Source organism: Peromyscus californicus, unplaced genomic scaffold, assembly GCF_007827085.1.
Source record: "Peromyscus californicus insignis strain IS unplaced genomic scaffold, ASM782708v3 Scaffold_12__1_contigs__length_115047231, whole genome shotgun sequence".
Taxonomy (NCBI): domain Eukaryota; kingdom Metazoa; phylum Chordata; class Mammalia; order Rodentia; family Cricetidae; genus Peromyscus; species Peromyscus californicus.
Genome location: NW_026294413.1, coordinates 79,408,809 through 79,428,633, shown reverse-complemented (window position 1 = coordinate 79,428,633; position 19,825 = coordinate 79,408,809). Strand labels below are relative to the sequence as shown.

Genomic DNA, 19,825 nt, shown 5'->3' with positions numbered 1-19,825 from the left:
TGACTGTCAATTGACAGGATCTAAAATCACCTAGGAGACAAGTGTGTGTGTATGTGTGTGTGTGTGTGTGTGTGTGTGTGTGTGTGTGTGTGTCCCAAACCTCTGTGAGAGAGTTTCTAGGCTGAACTAATTGAGGTGGGAAGATCCTTCTTAATGTGAGCAAAACCATTGATGGTTGAAGCCCCAGACTGAACAAAAATGGAGAAGGCAACTGGGCAGTGGTGGTGCACACCTTGATACCAATACTCAGGAAGCAGAAGTAGGCAGATCTCTGTGAGTTCGAGGCCAGCCTGATCTACAGAGTGAGTTCCAGGACAGCCGAGGCTACACAGGACATTTTTGAAACTCTGTCTCAAAAGGAAGAAAGAAAGAAAGAAAGAAAGAAAGAAAGAAAGAAAGAAAGAAAGAAAGAAAGAAAGAAGGAAAAGAAGAGAAAAGAAAAGAAAAAAAGAAAGCTGACCACCTCTCTCTGCTTCTTGACTGTGGATACAATGTGACCAGTGCTCACCCCTCTCTACTCCCTAACTCTGGATACAATGTGGCCAGTGCTCACCTCCCTCTGCTCCCTGACTGTGGATACAATGTAGCTAGTGCTCACCCCTCTCTGCTCCCTAACTCTGGATACAATGTGACCAGTGCTCACCCCTCTCTGCTCCCTACCTCTGGATACAATGTGACCAGTGCTCACCCCTCTCTGCTCCCTAACTCTGGATACAATGTGGCCAGTGCTCACCTCCCTATGCTTCCTGGCTGCTGATACAATGTGGCCAGTGCTCACTCCTCTCTGCTCCCTAACTCTGGATACAATGTGGCCAGTGCTCACTCCTCTCTGCTCCCTAACTCTGGATACAATGTGGCCAGTGCTCACCCCCTCTCTGCTCCCTAACTCTGGATACAATGTGGCCAGTGCTCACCCCTCTCTGCTCCTTAACTCTGGATACAATGTGGCCAGTGCTCACCCCTCTCTGCTCCCTAACTCTGGATACAATGTGGCCAGTGCTCACCCCTCTCTGCTCCTTAACTCTGGATACAATGTGGCCAGTGCTCACCCCTCTCTGCTCCCTAACTCTGGATACAATGTGGCCAGTGCTCACCCCCTCTCTGCTCCCTAACTCTGGATACAATGTGGCCAGTGCTCACCCCTCTCTGCTCCCTAACTCTGGATACAATGTGACCAGTGCTCACCCCTCTCTGCTCCTTAACTCTGGATACAATGTGGCCAGTGCTCACCTTCCTCTGCTTCCTGGCTGCTGATACAATGTGGCCAGTGCTCACCTCCCTCTGCTTCCTGGCTGCTGATACAATGTGGCCAGCTGCCTCCTGAACCGTGCCTTTCCGTGATGAGCTAACCCCACACTATGAACCCAAACAAACCCTTCCTTCCTCCAGTTGCTTTGGTCAGGTGTTTTCTCAGCAATGAGAACATTAACGAGGACACCGTGGGAGTGGCCACTTTCAACGTATGTCAGGTGAGCTATTATAGAATGTCAATAAAGCTGTCACATCCACCAAAGATCAATGGAGGCCCCATGGGTCCATCAGTGGAAGAAGGAGCCCCTGAAAGCCCTGTGGGTGTGAGGACTCGCTTCTGGCTTCTGGCTTCTCCACACTCCCATCTCCTGAATTGAGCAGATAACCTGCTCAAGGGTCTCAAGCAAGCCCAACCATTGGCAGAAGTGATTCCTGGTGGTAACCAGGGCCTCCTGTGTATCAGTAGCATCGACTGATAATGCTGCTAAGCAGGGCTGTCATCCGCCTGTTTACTTTGCTCTGATTTGTTTTACTCGAGTTTATTCTCCCCCAGGTTCCCCCAATAGGCAGGTCAATCCTCCCTATTCCGTTCTGTAAGCAAGGCCAGCCCACACCCTTCCCTCCCAGCCTCCCGTATTTGTGCTGGAGCCTTCCCAAGTGAGGAGTCTGAAGATGTCAAGAGTCCTTGCAGACCCAGCTGAGTGGGCTCCCATTCAGGTTGTCTCACAGACACTCGGCCTCGCTTGGAAGCAGAGGATGAGCCCAGATGAGCCCAACAGAAGCCTGTAGGTGTCCCTGAGGGGCCCATGCATTTGCTGCCTTGCTGGTGTGCATGGAAAATCAAGGCTGGGTGGGGGATGGCAGGCCTGTTTGCACACTACACTGTTCAAACAGACTCCCCTGCCGCAGACACCTGTGAGGTGGAGGACAGGGAAGGCAGTAGCAGGGGCTCTCACCTCTTCTCGACTCCCCACAGCCACCCTGACGGCTGCTGTAGAGTCCTTGCCACACCATGCCCGGGGCTGGGCTCCGTAGCTGCTGGGGTGGCCAGGTATTGCCCCTGCTTCTGGCCTATATCTGCTACCTGCTGCTCGGGGCCACCATCTTCCAGCTGCTGGAGAAGCAGGCAGAGGCTCAATCCAGGGACCAGTTCCAGCTGGAAAAGCTACGCTTCTTAGAGAACTACACCTGCCTGGACCAGCAGGCCCTGGAGAAGTTTGTGCAGGTGAGGGAGTAAGGAAGGATGGGCCGGGAAGAGAGGGGAGAGGGATGGAGGGGCCGGTGGCAGGTGCAGAGGTTGGTTCCCTGTTCAGAAGCAGAGTGTAGAGGAAACCGGAGCCTGGTGAGTTCTAGTCCAGAGCCCTGACCCACAGATTTGGTATGTGACCTTGATCAAGTTACTTAACCTAAATGCCCTCGTCTGTAAGGTGAAAGGAAAGAGTATGTCTGGGCCTGAGGAGGGGGCTCGGTCAGTTAAATGTCTGACGAACAGGGGACCTCGGCTCTATGCTCAGATCCCACACTGCAAAGCCAGGTGTGGGGCAGGTAAGAGGGCTCTGTGAGTAAAGGTGCTTGGCACCGAGCCTGATGACCCGAGTTCAATTCCTGGAGAGGAGAGAACCAACTCCTGGAAAGCTGTCCTCTGATCTTGACACTTACAATGACACATGCATGTCCACACATATATAAACACACACACACACACACACACACACACACACACACACACACACACAAACACAGTTATGGACTAATTAAAATGTAATTTTAAATTAAAAAAAAAAGGCCAGGCATGGTGACTTGTAAGCCCTGCACTGGAGAGGCCCAGATAGGCAGATCCCTAGGGTTCTCTGACCATCCAGCCTTGCCAAATGGACAAGCCCCAGGCCAATGAGAAAAAGACTGTCTCAGTATATATATATTGGAGAGAGAGAGAGAGAGAGAGAGAGAGAGAGATGTAGAAAGCTAGAGGTGGCTTAGTAGGATAGAGCACTTTTGTTATAAGCATAGGGACCTGCGTTTGAATCCCTAGCACCCATGTATAACTCTGGGTATGGCTGCAAGTACCTGTGACCCCAGCACTGGGTGGGTAGGTTGGGGAGACAGGTGGATCCCGAGAGTTCACTGGCCAGGTCAGGCCAGGCCAGGCCAACCTAACCAGGGCGAGCTTCTAGTTCAGGGAGAGACTCTGTCTCAAGGCAAAACCAAGCAAGGCTGATGGCCCTGAGGAATGACACCAGAGGTTGACCTCTAGCCACACGCACACACACATATATGTGCACAACTATCTGCACATGCACAAGTATGTATGCACACATATACGTACGCACAGAAAACGCATGTCTGTGGTCTAAACATTTGACAGCAGATTAAAAGTCCTCTCTGAGTTGTCACTTGCTGTCAGTTACCAACACTCTAGAGATTTCCTCTCCCCACTTCCCCACTTCTCAGGACTGCTACTCCATCGGCTGGCTCCCCGCTCATGTCCCTGGGTGGAGATGCAGATAAAGGTGAGGACCCACTGGGCTGGCAGAAGATGACCTCTGCCAGGACAGCCCCCCTCGCTGCTCTTACTCTCTGCCTGCCCCTCCCCCCCGCCTCCCTCTCTCCCAGAAACAAAGAAACACTAGGTATTTTGGGCAAAGGTGAACCCATTGAGAAGATAGAGCAAGCGATGTCAGCCACTGCAAAGCAAGAGGCCAAGCGCAGTCGGCACAATGATCATGTGCATTCAGGGGAGGGGATCAAAGCTCTGTTCCGTTGTGACTCGGCCCCCGGGGCTGAGTGCCTACAGGTGTTTTCCTCCGGCTGCTTACTTTAACCGGTATCTTCAACTTGCAGGTGGGAGCTGAGACTCAGAGAGAGGCAGGGTGTGGGCCAAGGCTACACCGTCACTGGCTGAGGCAGAACTCGAACCCACGCTTCTTGCTAGCTAACTCCTTATTCTTCCCTCCATGAACCAGCTCACGTGCTGAGGACAGGGTCCCGCTGGAAGTGAGAGTTCTTAAAGTGTGGCCCGTGGACCTCCCCCACCAGCAGCAGCGCCTGAGAGTGTGTTAGGAAAGCGAGTGTCAGCTCCCACCCAGCCCTGCTGACTCAGGAGCTTTGGGGGAGGTCACCAGGTGGTACTGAGGCCCTGAGACTTCTCTTGGGGCTGAGAGCAACTGCCTACAGATGGCTACGTGAGCAGGGAGGGCCGTCCCTGCTGTTCCAGGATATACTCTGCATAGAATTACTCAGGGTGGTACTCATTTCCAAAGTCCCCCAACTTCCCAGAAGTAAGCCAGAGACAAGGACACTCCAAAACCTCCTCCTGCCCTGGGCTGGAAGTAGAACCAGAAATGAGGAGCTGGCAGTCGGGCGGCAAGGCTTGAACCAGCTCTGTAGACAAAGGGCAAGGATGGACTGGATCTGACTGCATCCCAAGGGGCCAGTGTTTAGTCCAGGGACCCACTAGGAAAGATGGGACCCCCCCCCCGAAAGTCCTCAGTCTCAGGACAGACCCTTACCTTCCAGGGTAAGTGGAGCTGGGAGGTAAGATTCGGGGGAACCCAGTCCCTGGGGAATTTCCACACTGAGTCATAAACAGAGCTGAGTGTAGTATTCAAATGTGACTCCATGAGGAAGCAAGCTTATACATCAGCCCCTTTCTCCTTCACCATTGGGTTCTCTGAGTCCACCCATCCACATTCAGAGCCAGCAGAGGGGGCAGAGCCCCTCCTCCACAGGACGGAGGGCTCAGAAGTGCAGTGGGGACAGCCAGGGACCTGGGCAAATGCTGTCCCCAAGGGTGAACATCTCTGGGGAGGGGACATACTCTGGAATGTCTGGCTTAGGTCTCTGGGTGTGTGGGAAAGAGGAGGCCAAAGTCTACATCTTAAGAGGTGAGTTCCTGCCATGTGTGGCTGGGAGGCCTCTGCCCAGCCCGTGAAACATCAGTTCCCAGAGGAAAGGGAGACAGGAGAAGCTCTACTTCCCAGTGGTTCCCCCACATTTGGGGGTACCACCAGATATCAAAGCTGAGTTGCCACCATCCTGCGACAAGTTACCAGCTAAAGGGGAGAGGGCTAGAGTTTAGGGAGATGAAACCCTGCCCATTCCACATGAGGGGATGAAGATGAGGCTTGAGCCTGTTAAGGCTCCTGTTATAGAAACACCAAGCATAGACACATAAAGCACACACACACACACACACACACACACACACACACACACACACACACACGCAACATACAACCATACAGCACTGCACAGCACATGCAGTCAACACATCACATGTACACAATACCATTATATTCCCATGTACAGAGAGACAGACAGACAAATACACACACACATACACACACACACACATGCAACATACAGCACTGCGCAGCACATACACACCACATGTACACAATACCATTGTATACCCGTGTACACAGACAGACAGACAGACACACACACACACACACACACACAAATACCCTTTTGTGGGACTCTCTGATGGAATTTCTCCTGCAGGCATGGGTTACACTCACTAGAGGGTACGAGAGAACAAGGCTGCTAACCCCACTGGATGCCCAGGAAAGCTCCTACCACCTGCCCCATGGGCGGGCAGCCCCAGATCCCACTTTGGCCAGTAGACCCTTCCAGAAGCATTCGATACAAAACCCACCTTGTCGTACACTCCACCTCTGTGTGTGTGTGTGTGTGTGTGTGTGTGTGTGTGTGTGTGTGTGTGAGAGAGAGAGAGAGAGAGAGAGAGAGAGAGAGAGAGAGAGAGAAAGAGAAATTTTCCTGACTATCAAGAACACCTCCCCACCACCTCCTTAGGCCCCCCACTAGCTCATTAGAACACCCACTTCAGTCAGCCTCTAGCCACTTAGCAAGTGTCTTAGCCACTCAGTGCCTTCATGTCATCTTCTGTGAAACAGGAACAGTGCTAAGAGACACGAAAGCACTCCCCTGAGAGCCTAGAGACTCAGTAACTGCCTATCCTGCTGACCATGCCACTTTCACAGGTCATCCTGGAAGCCTGGGTGAAAGGCGTGAACCCCAAAGGCAACTCCACCAACCCCAGCAACTGGGACTTTGGGAGCAGTTTCTTCTTTGCAGGCACAGTGGTCACTACCATAGGTAAAGGGGGCAGGGGGGAGGGGTGGGCCCTGCTCGGCTTGGGAGCCCTTGCAAAAGCCACCACTGGGGCAAGGATGTGCTTTATCCAGGAGGGGGCACACGAGGCGCAGATCGGGAAGTGGGTTGGGGAGAGCCCTGAAAGTGGAAGGCAGCCAGGCTGGCTGCGCCTGTGGGTGGCTGGGTTCACTTCCCTGGGGCTCACTGAAAGGCTAAACAGAGCCTGTCCTCAGCAAAGGCGAGAGCGAGGGCTTGTCCTTCTATTGACTTCAGTCCTGCCCGGCAGAGAGCTGGTCCTGATGTGCTAACACCGTGCACCAAGCTGCAGACCAAGCTCACACCTGGGACTAGAAAGTCCTCTCAGGAGAGAGAGATAAAGGGACCGGAGGTGGGAAGGCGTTTGTGCACAAGGGTTGCTCTTCAGGGCTCAGTGTACCGAGGAGATGGGGTACCACAGAAAGACCACTCTATTCACCCCCAGTGAATCCCCAGGAGGCCCCTCTCACACAGGCCTCCCTTCCATTCAGTTAAACCCAAATCCAGTTCCACCCATCTTCCTCGGCAATCCAGGCGGAGTGACAGAGTAGGGGTTAGGGTACAGACCTGGATTTGTCCCGGGCTTGGCCTTCAGAGCTTCTCATCCATCAAAGAGGGAGTACATTGCTATAATCACACAAGGCAACTTAGGTAATGAGATAGACATGACATGAAACATCTCAGGGACTCACGCCTGCCAGGGAGGCAGAGGGTGGCAGTCGGGAGGGCTTTATGGAGGCAGCATCATCGGAGATGAGCCTTCTATAAGTAGAGATTGTTCTATCACAGAATAGGGTGAGTGTCCATGGGAACAGAGAGCTTCTCCTCCCCCAGAGATGACGGAGAGAAACCTCTGCTGGAGCTGCGGGGGGGGGGGGGGGGGGGGGGGAACAGGCGCGGGGGTGTGTGGCAGTTCTGGGCCCTCCCTTCCATGATCTGCACACTCTCTTGCCCTGCAGGCTATGGAAACCTGGCGCCCAGCACGGAGGCAGGGCAGGTCTTCTGTGTCTTCTATGCCCTGATGGGCATCCCACTCAACGTGGTTTTCCTCAACCACCTGGGCACAGGGCTGCGTGCCCACCTGACCACATTGGACAGGTGGGAGGACCATCCCAGGCATTCCCAGGTAAGGCAGAATCCTCCCTCCCCTCCAGGCTCTCTGGGACAGATAAAATTGGGAGATGGGCTCGGTCGGGTATACAGACATCTGAGAGTCAGTGTGGACAGCTGCAGGGCTAGGAGATGAGAGAGAATTAGAGAAGTGATGCGGACTGGACAGGGCATAGCCTCAAAGGGCTCTGCAATCACATGTGACTATGGAGTCTACCTGAGTCGGACCTTGAGTATGACTTCCCTGGGAGGATTGTGCCTGTGTCCCAGGCAGCTCTCTACAGCATCCTTCTCTGGTGGAGAATTTGAACATTACCTCTCCATGGTCATCACAGGCATCCAACATTCTTTCATGTAGTCCAAAACAGTCTCCGGGCTACCCAGCATGCTCCCACAGAGCTTACTGCCATAGACGGACTTGGGACAGTTCTGTGGATGACAGCAGTCTTATCCCAGATCTGAGTGCCCTAGGGAACCTGCTCAAGTGTGATTCTCAAGTTCAAAAGGAGCCTTTGGCTCCTTCCTTGACGCACTAACACATTCTCCTGCCCAGGAAAGCTTGGCACATACATGTCATATGCCCCTGGGTACAGCCCCACCCCAAAGTCTACAGCCAGCGAGGGAGTGGGTGGCTTAGATATTGCCCTGCCCACACCCAGCTTTTCCCAGACCTCCCCCATATGCTTCCAGAGCCTTCCAAGTGGTCTCCAGGGCAGACTCTCCTCTCCCAGCTCCTGCAGGTCTTGGGCCTGGCTCTGTTCCTGACCTTGGGGACCCTGGTCATTCTCATCTTCCCACCCATGTTCTTCAGCCACGTGGAGGGCTGGAGCTTCCGTGAGGGCTTCTACTTTGCCTTCATCACCCTCAGCACCATTGGCTTCGGGGACTACGTTGTCGGTGAGAATGGGAGAATCAGGTTATCTTGGTGGGCACCCACTAGGATGATGGGGAACAGGGAGGTACCAGCTGAGGCTGGTTACTTCTGGGGTCACTGTGGACTCTTGGTGGCATCCCCAGAAGTCTCTGGTATGATACCTATCACTGCCTCCTCCATCACTAGTCTTTGTCCGAGGACCAGGGAGAGAGCATTCCTGTGAAAGCTGGGGGTGGCAGAGCCCTCGGACATGAACCATCACCTTCCCTGGCAGGCACAGACCCCAGCAAGCATTACATCGCCGTGTACCGGAGCCTGGCAGCCATATGGATCCTGCTGGGGCTGGCGTGGCTAGCAGTGGTCCTCAGCCTGGGATCCCTGCTTCTGCACAGGTGCTCCCGACTCTGGCTCCTCATCAGAGGCCTGGACCTCAAGGATGGAGCAGCCCCCGACTCTGACCCCAGACCACAGAAAATCACCATCTCTGCATGAGACCCAAGGGTCCTGCCCTCCCCAAACCCATGACAGTCCCTGCCCTTCCTCTTCCTTCTCCACCCACTCACGACCCAGAGGACGTGGTCAGCAACTCTTCAGAGAGAGAAAAGGAGACAGTGTGCCCACAAAGTCCCTGGTGGGAGACAAAAACCAAGGCCTGTGTGGATGGCGATGTGCAGGCTGGCTTCGGAGCTCTTTCCCCCTGCCTCCCAAAAAGGACCCAGAAAAGTCAAACCCAACACAGATCATGGTGGCCAAATCACTACTGCCACCTTAACATACTGGCAGAAGCCCTCAGGCTGCAAGCGAAGGTGGATTTGATGTCTGTTTTATTTGCTACCTACATCCTAGGCTTTTCGCAAGCCCCTACTATGTCCCAGGCACTGTGCCTGGTTCTGGGGCTGAGACAGTGATGGTTTCTACCTTCACTGTGTCTTCAGTCTTGAAGGAGCCCCATGCAGCACGTGCAGCCTTGATGGGAACAAGCCAAGGGAGAAGGAAAGTTCAGGGCCATGGCTGAAGGAGGGGAGCTGGGCACACAGCTGAGGGCGCATTCAGGGCACACAGGAAGCGGTCCTCAGGAGTCTCACAGCTGAGGGACAGGAAGGCTGCCAGTTAGTTCTCCAGCTGTCCTTGCCCACGAGTGGAGAGGTATCCTAACAACGCTTGGGACCTCTTTCGGGTGTCCCACTGCTTTCCTGAACATGACTTCCCCTGACCCTTAGAGCACGCCTGGACCTCATCACTCCCCCTGAGACGCTGGAATGGCTCCCAGGAGCCTTATTGGATATGAGCTCCCTGGTGGCATGGTCTCCCATGGGCACACTCTTCATCCAAGTCTGGTCCTTCTGCCAGATTTCGACACTGTAGGCCAGAAGGGAGGGGAGGTTTGGCCCAGTCTGTCCCAACGCCCGATCTCACAGGATTAGGAATTAAACTGTTTCTTGGACTTCCTTCACCTCTTTAGTGGCAAAGGGCTTCCTAAGATCTGTGTCCTCTTGACAGCATTTAAGGGTGGAGGTGGTCGGGGGTGTAAGCCCAGAAGGTTGAGGGAAGTCCCAGGGAAGGATCCACATTGGCAGGGGGTTCCCAGCACCCACGTCTTAGAGCCACCCAGGCAAGAATTGAAATCCCAAGTCCTCCTATACCTCTGCACATGCTGGCCCCTGCCTCTGTTATGAGGGGATGGAGACACAAGGACCTCCTTCCAAAGCAGCAAGGGACAAGCCCTGTTCCTGTTCTCCAGCCTGCCACCCCTCCCCCAGCACACAGACGAACCACACCCAGCTGGGGTCCTTTTTATTTCTTTGAGTGCACTGGCTGTAGACCTAGGGTGATGCTAGCACTCTGAGAAGTCCCGGCCCTCAACTTGAGCAGGAGTCCTGTGACAATAAACTTGCTTCTATTTCTCCTCTGCACAGTGGATGGCAGGAGTCTCTCCTACTAGAGGGAACCGCTGGGGTGAGGGTGGGGAGTCCTGGGCCCTTCCCTCCCCTGCCTGTGGTTACCTCGCAGCCCCCTCCTTCCCTCTGATGTGGAGGTGGGGTGGGCGTGGGGTGGGCACTCCACACTCTTCTGGGAGTGGTCTTTTTTGCCCCAGGGATTGGATCCTGGAAGGTGGATAGGGCCATCCCATCCTCCAGCACTCCTTAGCAGGGAAACAGGAAGGCGGTTGCTTAGAGAAGGGGCCCCTCCTGCCCCTTCCTGCCCAGTCTGGATTCCTGTCCATGGCAGCTCTCCCGAGCTCTGACCTCTCCAGGGGCTCCAGTTTCTCCATCACCTGCCGATTGCGATCTCCCGCAGCGCCTCGGTGGGCTGGGGCCTTCGGGGTGCGGGGCACCAGGCTCCTGCTGCTTTGCTATCTGGCTTACCTGGTGCTGGCAACTGGTGTGTTCTGGGCGCTGGAGGGTCGCGCAGCCCGGAACCCCAGCCGCAGCTTCCAGGGCCACAAGTGGGAGCTGCTACACAACTACACGTGTGTGGATGGCCCGGCTCTAGACCTGCTGGTCCGGGTTAGGGGTCAGCCTGGGAAAGAAGGGATGGGACAGGGGTCGCGGGATAGGGATGAAGGATGCTCTGGCCCGGGGTAGTGAAGTGCTGGGGAGCTGTTACTCCATGGAGAGGTGGAGGGCATAGGCCTGGGAACAGCAGGGCTGTGCAGTTGGCGGGTGGGTGACCAGAGGGTTGGCCTGAACAGCAACGCAACGGAAAAGGCCTCCATTCTTAAGGAAATGAGCGGGCATGGCTAGCCTTGTAGGAACACAGCGGTCCTAAATTTGGAAATAAGGAATACAAAAGGTGTGCTTCCCTGGGTCACAAGATACAGGGCTGTCGGGATAGGGTCAGGTAGCATTTGATATTGTGACAGTCCTGTGTGGGACTTATTGGGACAGGGCTATGAATGAAAGACCACACCTAGCCTCTTCCAAAGGGTCGGGGAGGGGTGAATAGGAGCCTTTGGGGCGAGACTAGGGTCTAAGGAGGGACAGGACCCGTTGCACTTGAGAGGGCTCAGCCAATAGGGGTGGGTAAAATAGGGTCAAAGTGTGCTTGCCCCTACAGGGACAAAGGAGAGAGGGGCTGGGAATGAGCAGACTTGGGCTGGATCCAGGGTTGAGACCAGCTTGCCCGGGGAGGTCAGACAGGGCTAAAAAGGGTGGGTAGGGGAAGGTGCAGAGATCATGGGAGCCAGAGGCTCCTCAGCCGATGAGGATGCTGTAGGGTAGGGAGGCAGAAGGTGGTTCATCCTGACAGGGCTTCTCATGGAACTCTCTTCCATTTGTGGCCAAGGGGGCCAGCAGCTGAGCAAATTAGTGTTCACATTAAAATCCTGCTCCACATCCCTCTGCCAAGAGCGGAGGGACAGAACTTAGACCCACATGCCTGGGTGCAGAATCTTCATACTCCTGCAATGGTTCCTTTTCAGAGAGGGGCAGGACCTGCGCCCCAAGTCTCTTAGCTGAAGCCAGATACTGGAAAGGGAAGAGGAAATCACTGGGATCGGATGGGTGGAGATAGACTTCCAAACTTTTGAATGGGCCAGTTGGGCAGGATCTGGAGCTAGGCAGGGTGGGGACTGTATCTGCCCATAACCACCACCATCAGTAAATACATATGTTGTAGCCCTTCCTTGCCCAGCCCCCATCTCTTCCGGGGTCTCACTAGCAGATACTATCATCCCCATTTAGAAATGAGGCAAGGCTCAGAGAGGCTAAGTATGAATGCAAGGCTGCACAGCCAAGAGCTGAGGCCATTGGCCGCCCAGAGGCTGCTTCTAGGTACACCTATGTGTGTGGATCTTTCCCAGAATTCCCAGCCGTGCTGCACAGATTCAACCTTCACAGAGAGGATTAGCCAATGTTAATATTAATATTTACAGATAAGGAAACTGAGGCATGTAGACATTGATCAACTTCTACACAGCCTCCTTCACACCTGAAACAGCTTTGATGGTTCATGTCAGAGTTCATTCAGTTTTCCTCTGTCCCACTGAAGGCTGAGATCATGTCTCTGTCATCGTCCAGTGACGCCCACCTTCCTGCTTCCTGCAAGATTAGGACGGAACTGGATAGTAAATGAGTAGTTACATCTGGGAGATAGCCCAGAACCCAGCTCTAGGATCGGGGTGGAAGGGCTGTCATGACCCCTGCCTCTGGGGAGCCCCTGGTTGGTAGGAAGGGTAGAGACTCCTTGCCCTGTCCAGGCTTGGAGCAAAGAATGAGATATTGTGTGAGTTTCCTGGGGACACATGAACACAATTCTCTTCATCCTACTTAGGGCACCAAAGGAACAATCCGACCCATGTCTATCTGGACGAACCAGTGAGTGTGTCTGGTTTACTAACAGGAGCCTGGATGATCTAAAGGCAGCTGGATCACTGGAACTCCAATAGAGGTGATGTCGCAGAAGCTGCATCCCTGGAACTCACTACACAACCTGCAAACAGTCACACTGAAGAGTCCTCTCTCCTCACCAGATTGTTACTGTGTATATAACCTGGAGGAGGGGCCTTGCCAATCCTGTAACTTTCTGAGCCTTAGAGCCTTGTAAGCGAATGAACACACACACACACACACACACACACACACACACACACACACACACACACATCCAACAACAAAAACAAAAACCAAAACAAAACAAAACCAAAAACGAAGCAGGGACATGCAGCTCCTGGGAATGGGCTGAGGAAGGTTTATTGTGAATATGAGGGAGCACATAAGCAGAAGATTCTGGAAGTGTTCAGACTGAACATGGGCGGCAGAATGGGCTGGGCCATGTGGGGAGAGCAGGGAGGGGAGAGGGGAGAGCCAGAAGCCAAGGGGCCAGGAGAGCCGGAACTAAGAACATGGACCAAGAGACTGGTGTAGCCAAAATGGCTGGGTTATATAGGGAAGAGAAGCTGGGGAAAGGGGCCCAGTCCTGCCTCTGGGCTAAAGAGTTTAGGGTGGGGGGTGGGTGGGGTATGCCACTCAGGATGTCTCTGATACAGGTACTGTTGATGCTGAGAGGCTGGCTGGACAGCATCTACTTGAATATGTTACTAGCCATTGGTCCTGACTTTGAGACCTAACTGTAAATTCTCTATGAGCGTCTCTCCTCCTCCCTCTAGAAAGAAGGGTTTCACTTGGTAGAATTTGTCTATGCAATGTGAGGGCTGCCAGAGTGAGTGTAGGTGTGGGTATAGATGTGTGTATGTGGGTGCCTTGGGGTGCAGGGGTCCAGGCTCCCTCCCTAGATACGGTTGATCTCTTCAGCCTCTTCCTCAGGACGTCATCCAAGCATATAAAGATGAGACCAGCCTCCTGGGCAATAACACCAATAACTGGGGTGCTGGGAATTTGTGGGCTCTTTCTTCTTTTCTGTGTCCGCCATCACCACTATCAGTAATGGCTAGGTGAGGACAGTCAGGTGGAGCTGGGGAGGTGGCTCCTTCCTGACAGTCAATGGAGCCTCTCTGAGAGGCAGAGGAACTGGTGGTGGCATTTAAGGGGGCTAGTCCAGGGTGTCACCCCTGTAAAGCAGTCAGTTCTACAGATGACCCCCACCCTCCTACAAGCAGCACCTCCTACCTCAGGACCCATGGACGTGATTGCTGCATTTCACCAGGCACCAGGGGGACTGTACACATTTTAAAGTTGGGGGACTGCTGCCCTATGGGACTTTGGTCATTCCATCCAGCCCCTCCTACAATCCCTCTTAGCCCACCAACATCTTTCATTCCTGTTACCATTTTCCAGATCCATCTCCCCTCCCCTCGAGCCAGGCTGAGGTGGAATCCACCCCAAAAAGGGCCCCTGGGCCCTGTTGTTTGGAAACAGTATGGGCCAACAGACCTGGGTTCCTGCAGCCCTGAATCCCAGGGAACAATGCCAGTCAGTGGCCCCGGTGCCCTTGCTCTGGGTATCCCCTGCATGACCCAGGACTTACCACCAGGTGGCAGGCTCACATCAATGATGACTACAAGCTTCCAGCTTCCTTGCCTTGTCCTCCCGAGAGAGAGCAGGTGAATTGCACTGTGTATGCACAGCCCTCTGGGGAGTTTTAATTCAGCCACTGCTTCTAGGAGGGAGCTCTGAGGACTCCAGGGAGCATGGGCAACCTTTGAGACAGTGTATGCAGAAGGTCCCTTGGTTTCCATAGACCTCCCAGAGACCCTGGAAGGACTAACTGGCTAGCGTGGTGTTTCGTCTTTATTTATGTATTTACTTAATATGAATATATACAAGTGTGTGTGTTGTGCATGCGTGTGTGCATGTGTGTGCGTGTGTGTGTGTGTGTGTGTGTGTGTGTGTGTGTGTGTGTGTGTGTGTGTGTGTGTGCCTGCCAGAGGCTATTTTATTTTTCCTCCAGAACCATCTTCCTTGTTTGTTTTTTTTTGAGACACTGGGTGGGACCTAGGACTCACCAAATTGGCTGAACCAGCTGGCTGGAGAGCCCCAAGGCTTTTTTCTGTCTCTACATCCAGTACTGAGATACTGAGATTACAGTCACACGACACTACACTTTCCATATGGGTGCTGGGGGGTCAGCAAGCAGGTCTTTCTGCTTGTAAAGCAGCCACTTTACTGACTGAGACTATTTCTCTGTTTTGTCTTGTCTTGTTTGGTTTGACAGGGTCTCTATTATGTATCTCTAACTGTCCTGGAACTCACTCTGTAGACCACGCTGGCTTCGAACTCACAGAAATCCGCTTGCCTCTGCCTCCTGGGTACTGGAATTAAAGGTGTGTGCCACCATTCCCGGCTTAGAGACCCTGTTTTAAGGGAAACAAAACAAAGCAAAACAAGAGGGAGAGGATGGGAGCTGCAGAGAAAGAGGCCCCCTGGGGTGGTTCTCAGGAAAGATGCCAGCGTGGAGCAGTTTCCCATCATCCACCTGTCCATTCACACAGCCCTTGTACACATCGCCTGCTCAGGGTTCACATTCACATCGACAGTACGTCCCCACTGTGGCTTCATTGCATCTGTGCCAAATGGATGTCCGCACCCCATTTCAAGTCCAAGGAAATGGGCTCGAAAATATCAAGGACCTTGTCCAAAGTCCCACAGCCTTGCAGGAGGCAGGAGACAGGGGGCAGGGGGCAGGGGGTGGGGGCAGGGGGCGGGGGCAGGAAACGCAGCTGTGACAGAAGAGAGCACTTGATAGTTATCGGAATGCCTGCGGCGGCGGGGGGTGGGGTGGGGGGGGTGGGGGGGTGAGGGGTGGGCAGGAAGAGGGCTGCAGCGGCCGTGTGCAGAGCCTAAGGCTATGGCCACCTGAGCCTGCAGACCATGGCTGCCCGTCTCTCCGTCTCTTCCACAGATTCTTTGCTCTCCTTGGGATTCCGCTCAATCTCGTGGTGCTTAATGGGCTGGGCCACCTCATGTGGCAGTGTGTGTGTGTGTGTGTGTGTGTGTGTGTGTGTGTGTGTGTGTGTGTTGTGCACAGATGTGCCCCACCAACTTGGGTGCAGCTAGCAGGTAAGGGAGTGGCCGGGAACCAGGATGAGTCACTTCCAGAAGAGGGACTATGGTGGAAATGGTGTGCAGGACCAGTAGGGGTGGGATGGGGAAAATGGGGGGGGGTTGATAGGATTGGGGGAACAAAGTCTAGAATGGGGTCTTTGGTCGTTAAGATGTCCATCGTGGGAATGAGAAAGATGGCAGGCGTCAAAGCTACCACTGGCAGGAAATGTTGGGGAACACAAAGCTGGAAATGGGGGAGAGGAGCACCCCCTTCTCACTCCTCCAGCCAGAGCCACGGGCCAGTGCTGTGCTCTGCAGGACCCATTGTGGGCACGGCGGCAGCTGACAGGCTCAGGATGACAGGTGGGGACTCGGCTGCCTACACCTTCTAGGCTTGGGTATCCACCTCTTGTGTCTGGTTGTTATCCCACGTGGGTGGCTTAGTGAACTTGGGACACAGCTTGTAGCCTAAGCAGACTCTATGCTTTCCCAGTGTGTGTGTGTGTGTGTGTGTGTGTGTGTGTGTGTAAACAATAGCCAGGAAGGCCCCAAACAAGGTCCGTGGGCACTGTCACCTGGGGCCATGCAGGCACCCCAGAGGCAGCTGCCTTTGCAGGAAACGGTGGAGGCAAGTTCCAGCAGGTGGCAGTAGAGGGACCGTTCCTGTAGCGGTGACTGTGGCTGACCTTAGCCAGCCTAGCGTCTCTCTCCCTTGCTGGCCCTGAAGATCCCCTAAGAGTGAAGGTCACAGGTTCCTCCACCACCAGGCTGGCCTTGGGGATGCCACACCCTCCAGGAGACCTGTGCCCTGGAGTGAAGAGGAGGTCTGCCATGAGAATTTTCTCCTGAGGCTGGGGGTCGGGGGCAGGCGGGGAGCAAGGCTAGGCAACACCTATCCCTCTCTTTCTGAGGTTTCAAAGACAAAACAAAGTTCGATTTTTATCCAAACTCCCCCCCGGGGAACCGTGAGTTTACTAGGCTTACTTGCAGAGCGCAGGTGAGGGGTGACAGAGGGACCCCAAAGCATTGCACTGGAAGGTTTTCACCCATTGTGGGTGATGACTCCCCATGGCTACATAGCTGGAGCACTTCCCCCCCCCCCAGCTTTCCCGATCTATACACTATATACCATATGCCGTCTACTATATACCCTGGTGAGGGTCCAGTGAGTCTCCGCTCCCTCATCTCTATGACGGAGTGTCAGCAATCCACAGGCTCAGCTGGGATGAGCTTTTGCAAGTGGGTCCAGCTGATATAATGTTGGCAGTTTGACTTGGATGGTAGCTCTGTTCAACAGGGGCCTCCCATGATTCTTTGGTGGACAGTTGAGAAGAGGCTCTGCCACTCACTCAGCCTACAACCCAGAGTGAGTGTCGCTCCCGTTTTGACAATGAGGAAGCCAAAATTCAGAGAGATCAACCTGCCTGAGACCACACAGTAAATACAACTTCTAATCTGTTTGGTTCCACCATGTAAGTTGTTTCTGGAACCCTCTCTGGATCTCAGGATCCCAAACCACAAGGATCCAGCTTAGGACTTGCTGAGCGCTCACCACTGCCTTCTGGCCTCTGGGTTCAAGGTCCTCAGCCTTAGACTTCTCCTCCCATGAGGGGAGGGTTTCATATGGGGACCGGGCTGATATCTCAGCCTGGTCTTCCCCAACCTGTGGCTCCAGAAGAACTAACTGACTTGGACAGATTCTCCCAAACAGGTCAGGTGCTTCCCTCCACCCTCGTAGTAGGAGCATGTGTCTGAGGAGAGCTGCAGCCGGCAGAATGGAGGACCAGACTTGCCCCTCCTGGATCAGGAGACACTCCTTGTCTTAGTCAAAGTTCTGTTGCTGTGAAGAAACATCATGACCCTGGCAACTCTTATAAAGGAAAATATGTCATCGGGACTTGTTTACAGTTCAGAGTTTTAGTCCACTGTCATCATGGTGGAAGCATGGTGGCACATAGACAGACATGGTGCTGGAGAGGTAGCTGAGAGTTCTACATCCAGATTGGCAGGCAACAGGAAGAGAGAGAGAGACACTGGGCCTGGCTTGAGCATTTGAAACCTCAAAGCCCACCCCCAGTGACACAAGTTCCTCCAGCAAGGCCACACCTCTTAATAGTGCCACTTCCTATGGGGACCATTTTCATTCAAACCACTTTCCTGGAAGTTCCCTACTGCTATCTCCCCTGTCAGGCCAGGACTGTTGCATAAATCTGCGCAGGTGTGGCACTCCACAACCCTGAAAGTTCCCATCCACCATGTAATGAGGCTTAGCACCCAGGGAGTCATAAACCCTCTTTTCTTGTTCCCCTTGGCATTTAAGATCATATGTCATGCTTCACCACTTTGAAAACCTTCAGGATTTTCCCATAGTCTTAGGAAGGAACTCCGATTCTATGACTAAACCCAGGTGTGGTTCACCCCGGTCACCCCAGCATTTAAAAAGACAGAAGCAAGAAGATGGTGAGTTCAAAGACAGCCTGGTCTACATCATGAGATCCTGTCTCAAAAAAAAAACAAAAGAAAATTTCCCAACTAGGCAGCATTCTCTAGACACTGGCACTGTAGATAGAGGAAGAGAGGCATCAGTCAGCCTCCAGGGAGCGGCAGGGGCGTGGTGCCATCGCCTGTGACCGTAGGAGTGAAGGGGCCACCAGGGTCTCTCTGCCCAGGAAGCCACTGTGAGGAAGGCAGGACAGCCTCCTCAGCCTTTTGCACTGCAGCTCCCGCCCTGAGCCAGTCCAAAGTCCTGGATGCCGGAGGGGCTGCGGAGAGAGCAGCCTGGCTCTGTGGTCCTCTTCAGCTGTCCAGCGTCTCCACAGAGGACCCTACAGAGAGCCCAGGCTGCTTCACCTGCAAGGGCTCTTGCTCATGTATGTGGAGAAACTGAGGCCTGGAGTAGGGCAGGGAGTTGTCTAAGGCCCTCGCAGGCAAGTCAGGGCAAATCTAGGGTGGATTCCCAAACCATAAGTGTTCTGGAAATTTCTCCACCTCTTCCCCAAACCTCAGCTCTCATGATCCTTTAGGGATGAACCAGCCTCTTTCTTGGGTCAGAACGCTGATCACACACACACACACACACACACACACACACACACACACACACACACACACACACCTGGTCATGGGGTGTCATTGTTCCAGCCTGGAGCCGGTAGCCAGCGTCACCCTCGACCCCGGCCACCAGCTCCTCCCACGGCCGGCCCTCATCTGCAATTGCTTTAGCTGCTCCGTGGAGCGCCTTGCCAGCTGCCAACTCTCCTGCCAAAAAAAATGAAATCAAGGGGAGAAAGTGCCTCCCCGGCTTCTGCGGCCAGGAGCCGGAGCTGCTGCCTGGGTCCGGTGCTGGTTCCAGTGATCTCATTTGGTACCGCAGAGGAGTCAGCTAGCCACATAACCCTATCAGCTTAATCCAGGCTGCCAGCCAGGGACAGGGATACTGGCCAGGTCTGATGCAGGGCCAGGATGGAGGATGGGCCGAGACAGGAAAGGCTGTGTGGACCTAAGAGGCAGATCTCCACCCGACACAGGATCCCAGTTTGAAGAAGGAGCTGGGTCAGGCTCCAGGAAGTAGAGAGAGCGCACGGGACTATGTTATAGAGCAGGCCTATGACCCGAGTCAGCTAAGTCTCGGCGGCCCCTTCCACGTCTTTCTCAGGCCCATCATTGATCTGGTGTGTCGGGGCATCGTGGGTAAGCACTTGAAGAGCAGCTCCAGATCTTGGGAGTGTGCTGCGCCCAGTGGTTTTAGGATACGTGACCCTGGAGACAGTCACGGGAAAGGGTTCTTTTGTCACCGCTGAAGAAGTGGACACAGCAAAGACCCTCAGACTTCGAGAGTGCGGCCCGCTGTTCTCTGAGGAAGGATGTCTGGGCAGAGATGCAGGGATGAGGGAAAGGTTGCAAGCCAAGAGCAGCTGGAAATGGAGCGCTGCAGGAGCTGGGGAAACAGTGGGTGTCAGCACCCTGAGGCAGAAAGAAGGATCCAGAAACAGAAACA

At 54.0% G+C, this 19,825-nt stretch overlaps 2 protein-coding genes across 2 annotated transcripts; both read left to right on the top strand.

Moving 5' to 3' along the window:
- The first annotated feature begins 2,137 nt into the window (after window positions 1-2,137).
- Window positions 2,138-10,260, top strand: LOC128108017 (potassium channel subfamily K member 16-like). The gene is made up of 5 exons (XM_052734340.1): window positions 2,138-2,476; window positions 6,255-6,369; window positions 7,362-7,528; window positions 8,244-8,409; window positions 8,661-10,260. The coding sequence occupies exons 1-5, from the start codon at window positions 2,264-2,266 to the stop codon at window positions 8,876-8,878; spliced, it is 879 nt and encodes a 292-aa protein (XP_052590300.1). The 5' UTR covers window positions 2,138-2,263; the 3' UTR covers window positions 8,879-10,260.
- Window positions 10,261-10,608: 348 nt separating this feature from the next.
- Window positions 10,609-16,220, top strand: LOC128106968 (potassium channel subfamily K member 17-like). Its single transcript, XM_052732335.1, is given in 6 exon segments — window positions 10,609-10,893; window positions 13,651-13,704; window positions 13,707-13,767; window positions 15,629-15,669; window positions 15,672-15,754; window positions 16,115-16,220. Coding segments are annotated over 6 exon segments (630 nt in total).
- Window positions 16,221-19,825: the final 3,605 nt, after the last annotated feature.

What these genes read in the sequence shown, in the direction of transcription:
- LOC128108017 (XM_052734340.1), top strand. Translation starts at nt 2,264, where the DNA reads ATGCCCGGGGCTGGGCTCCGTAGCTGCTGGGGTGGCCAGGTATTGCCC. An exon ending in CCCTGGAGAAGTTTGTGCAG is followed by an intron (nt 2,477 to 6,254) that starts GTGAGGGAGTAA and finishes CCACTTTCACAG; the next exon opens with GTCATCCTGGAAGCCTGGGT. An exon ending in CTTCGGGGACTACGTTGTCG is followed by an intron (nt 8,410 to 8,660) that starts GTGAGAATGGGA and finishes CTTCCCTGGCAG; the next exon opens with GCACAGACCCCAGCAAGCAT.